General features: G+C 45.8%; 1 protein-coding gene across 1 annotated transcript; it reads left to right on the forward strand.

Annotated features, from left to right (window-relative positions):
* Positions 1 to 376: 376 nt before the first annotated feature.
* On the forward strand, positions 377 to 1,543 carry kcne4 (potassium voltage-gated channel, Isk-related family, member 4). The gene is made up of 2 exons (XM_084329314.1): positions 377 to 476; positions 673 to 1,543. Exon 2 carries the CDS (start codon positions 710 to 712, stop codon positions 1,262 to 1,264), a length of 555 nt encoding a protein of 184 aa, XP_084185440.1. The 5' UTR covers positions 377 to 476; positions 673 to 709; the 3' UTR covers positions 1,265 to 1,543.
* The last annotated feature ends 870 nt before the right edge of the window (positions 1,544 to 2,413 follow it).

Here is a 2,413-nt window from a genome sequence, read left to right on the forward strand (position 1 = left end):
ACGGAGCGCTATATTGACCAATCACAATCAAGCATTTTGGCGAATGTTAAAACGCCATGTAATAATCAAAGATAATATGTATGCTTCACTATCTATCTATCTATCTATCTATCTATCTATCTATCTATCTATCTATCTATCTATCTATCTATCTATCTATCTAGACAGAGTAGACTATATATATATACTAGCGTTTACTTAAAACCTAATTAACGACCAGTGTTGACCACAGCCTTCAGTGTTTTGTCACGTTTTGTGCTTGGCATGGGTGTCACTGTCATATCCACCCTGTCTGTTCCTCCACAGCATGACGTGGGGACAAAAACTTTGTTTCCCCTCACGTGATTCGTGATACCCAGGGGTCGCCATATAAATACTCACATCTACTCTTCAGCGCCGTTAAACTTGAGAGGCGCACGTACAAAGACAGCCTATACCCACACAGATTTGCACATTATATCAAGTTGCTCTCTTCGGTGAGTTGTCTATTTATCATCACAATAGCTAATGGTGGATAACTACTGTTCATTATTAATTTTAGACTAAACAAGTAAATATTTTTAGTGTACAGTATCGATGTATTCACGTTTCCTAAAACCGTGGGCAGATGTGCGTAAATCGCGCGTAAATGTCAAAATATTTATGTTTATATTTCTCCTGGCTCTTTTTCAGCAAACCTTCCAGGTGCACCTCGCAGGCTGCATTGAGGATGGAGCGTCCCGGCAGCAACTCCACGGCGCCCAGGGATCATCTCCCCCCGCAGACGGAGAGCGTGGTGTCCCCCGCGGACAAGGGCGACGGCAACGCGTACCTGTACATCTTAATCGTCATGTCGTTCTACGGAGTCTTCCTCTTCGGCATCATGATGGGCTACTTTCGCTCCAAGAGGCGGGAGAAGAGGAGGTCGAACGTGTTCACGCACCTGGTGCACGAGGAGGAGGAACGGGAGTGGGGCGCGTTGCCAAAGAAGCACAGCCTCACCTTCCCGGGGATCTCAGGAGGAGGCCTGCGCGCGGTGCAGCCGGTGTCCCTGCCCTCCTCCTCGGCGGGGAGTCGTGGGCCGTGCGAGGGGAGAGTCGTGTCCCCGCTGGGCCCGTTGGCCTGCGCCCTGTGCGTGGAGCAGAGCAGCGTCAGCTCCCTGTGCTCCTCCGCGGACGTGCGCTTCGCTATCGAGGAGGAGTCGGACAGCGGGACGGCGGAGGAAGCGAAGGGGAGTTCGGAGAACAGCGACGACTCGGCGGACCTCCGCCAGGGAGAGTCCTGACACCGTTCAGTGGGGAACACGAGACCTAGAACTAGGACTACACTTGGCTTTGCGTTCAGACTCAAATTGAACTTTGCCGCTCTCGCCACTCGGTCTTGAGTGTTGACAAGTACCTGGAACCCACTTGAACGATGTTTGTTTGTAACTAAACTACACACTGCGCACTATTCATATACAGTCATTGTATGTTTACTTGATGAACGTAATTCACTGTACAATATTATTTAGTTCTTTTCACGTTATACGGCTTAATTTTAAGTCAGGCTATCTTGTTGTGCTGCGGAGAAATAAATGTTTTACAGTGACGCGAGTTTGACATCTCCACCGTTTGAGTCATTTGTTGTAGTATTTCGTTTCGCCAGCGGATGGCGGTCTTGTATCGGCCAGCGTGCCACCAGTTTCTGTTCACTGAAAATAATGGGACAGAAAAAAAACAGGGAATTTATGGCGTCACCACATTTTAGAGTCATGGCTTTTTAATACAGAATAGCGCAGTGTCGACTATTTCAGTTGTAAAATGTATGTATGGGCTGTTTCTCATTGCATTCTAAGCTTCTATACAGGCCATCGTGTGATGAAAAACCTTTGCTCCAAATAATGTTTATTAGGTTCTTAATTAACTGGTTAAAGCAAAGACACTCAAATATCTACACATTATTTTTCAATATTCTGTCATTGTGCAAACTGAAACCATATTGAGAGTTATGTTGAAACCATAATTATAAGACATTTTGCTGGGAATCCTGTCCAAACACAAAAACACACACCCAGGAGGACCACTACTACACTGGATTATTGCATTTTCATATTAAAGGATTTAGTGGACCTTGCACATACAGATGTGAATACATATAAATAACCTAATGAGATTCACAGTCTGGAGTTGTTAGTATGCTGCCATGGCAGTCAGTATCTAGCTAGAATAAAGAGTATTTTCTCCCGATTAAAACCAAGGAAACAAGTTAGGAGGCAGTAGGGAGGCGTCCATTCAACTGGTCACACCATTGTATCTTCATGATGTATCTGTGGTTTGTCACTGTCCTCCCACAGACACACAACCATCAAAGCCTTAGGACGTACACACGTGTGTGCACACACACTCACACATATCTTTCAAATGTTCCCTTAAGACACACATGCCCCCACACA

This window comes from Notolepis coatsorum (genome assembly GCF_963971535.1).
Source record: "Notolepis coatsorum genome assembly, chromosome: 1".
Taxonomy (NCBI): Eukaryota; Metazoa; Chordata; class Actinopteri; order Aulopiformes; family Paralepididae; genus Notolepis; species Notolepis coatsorum.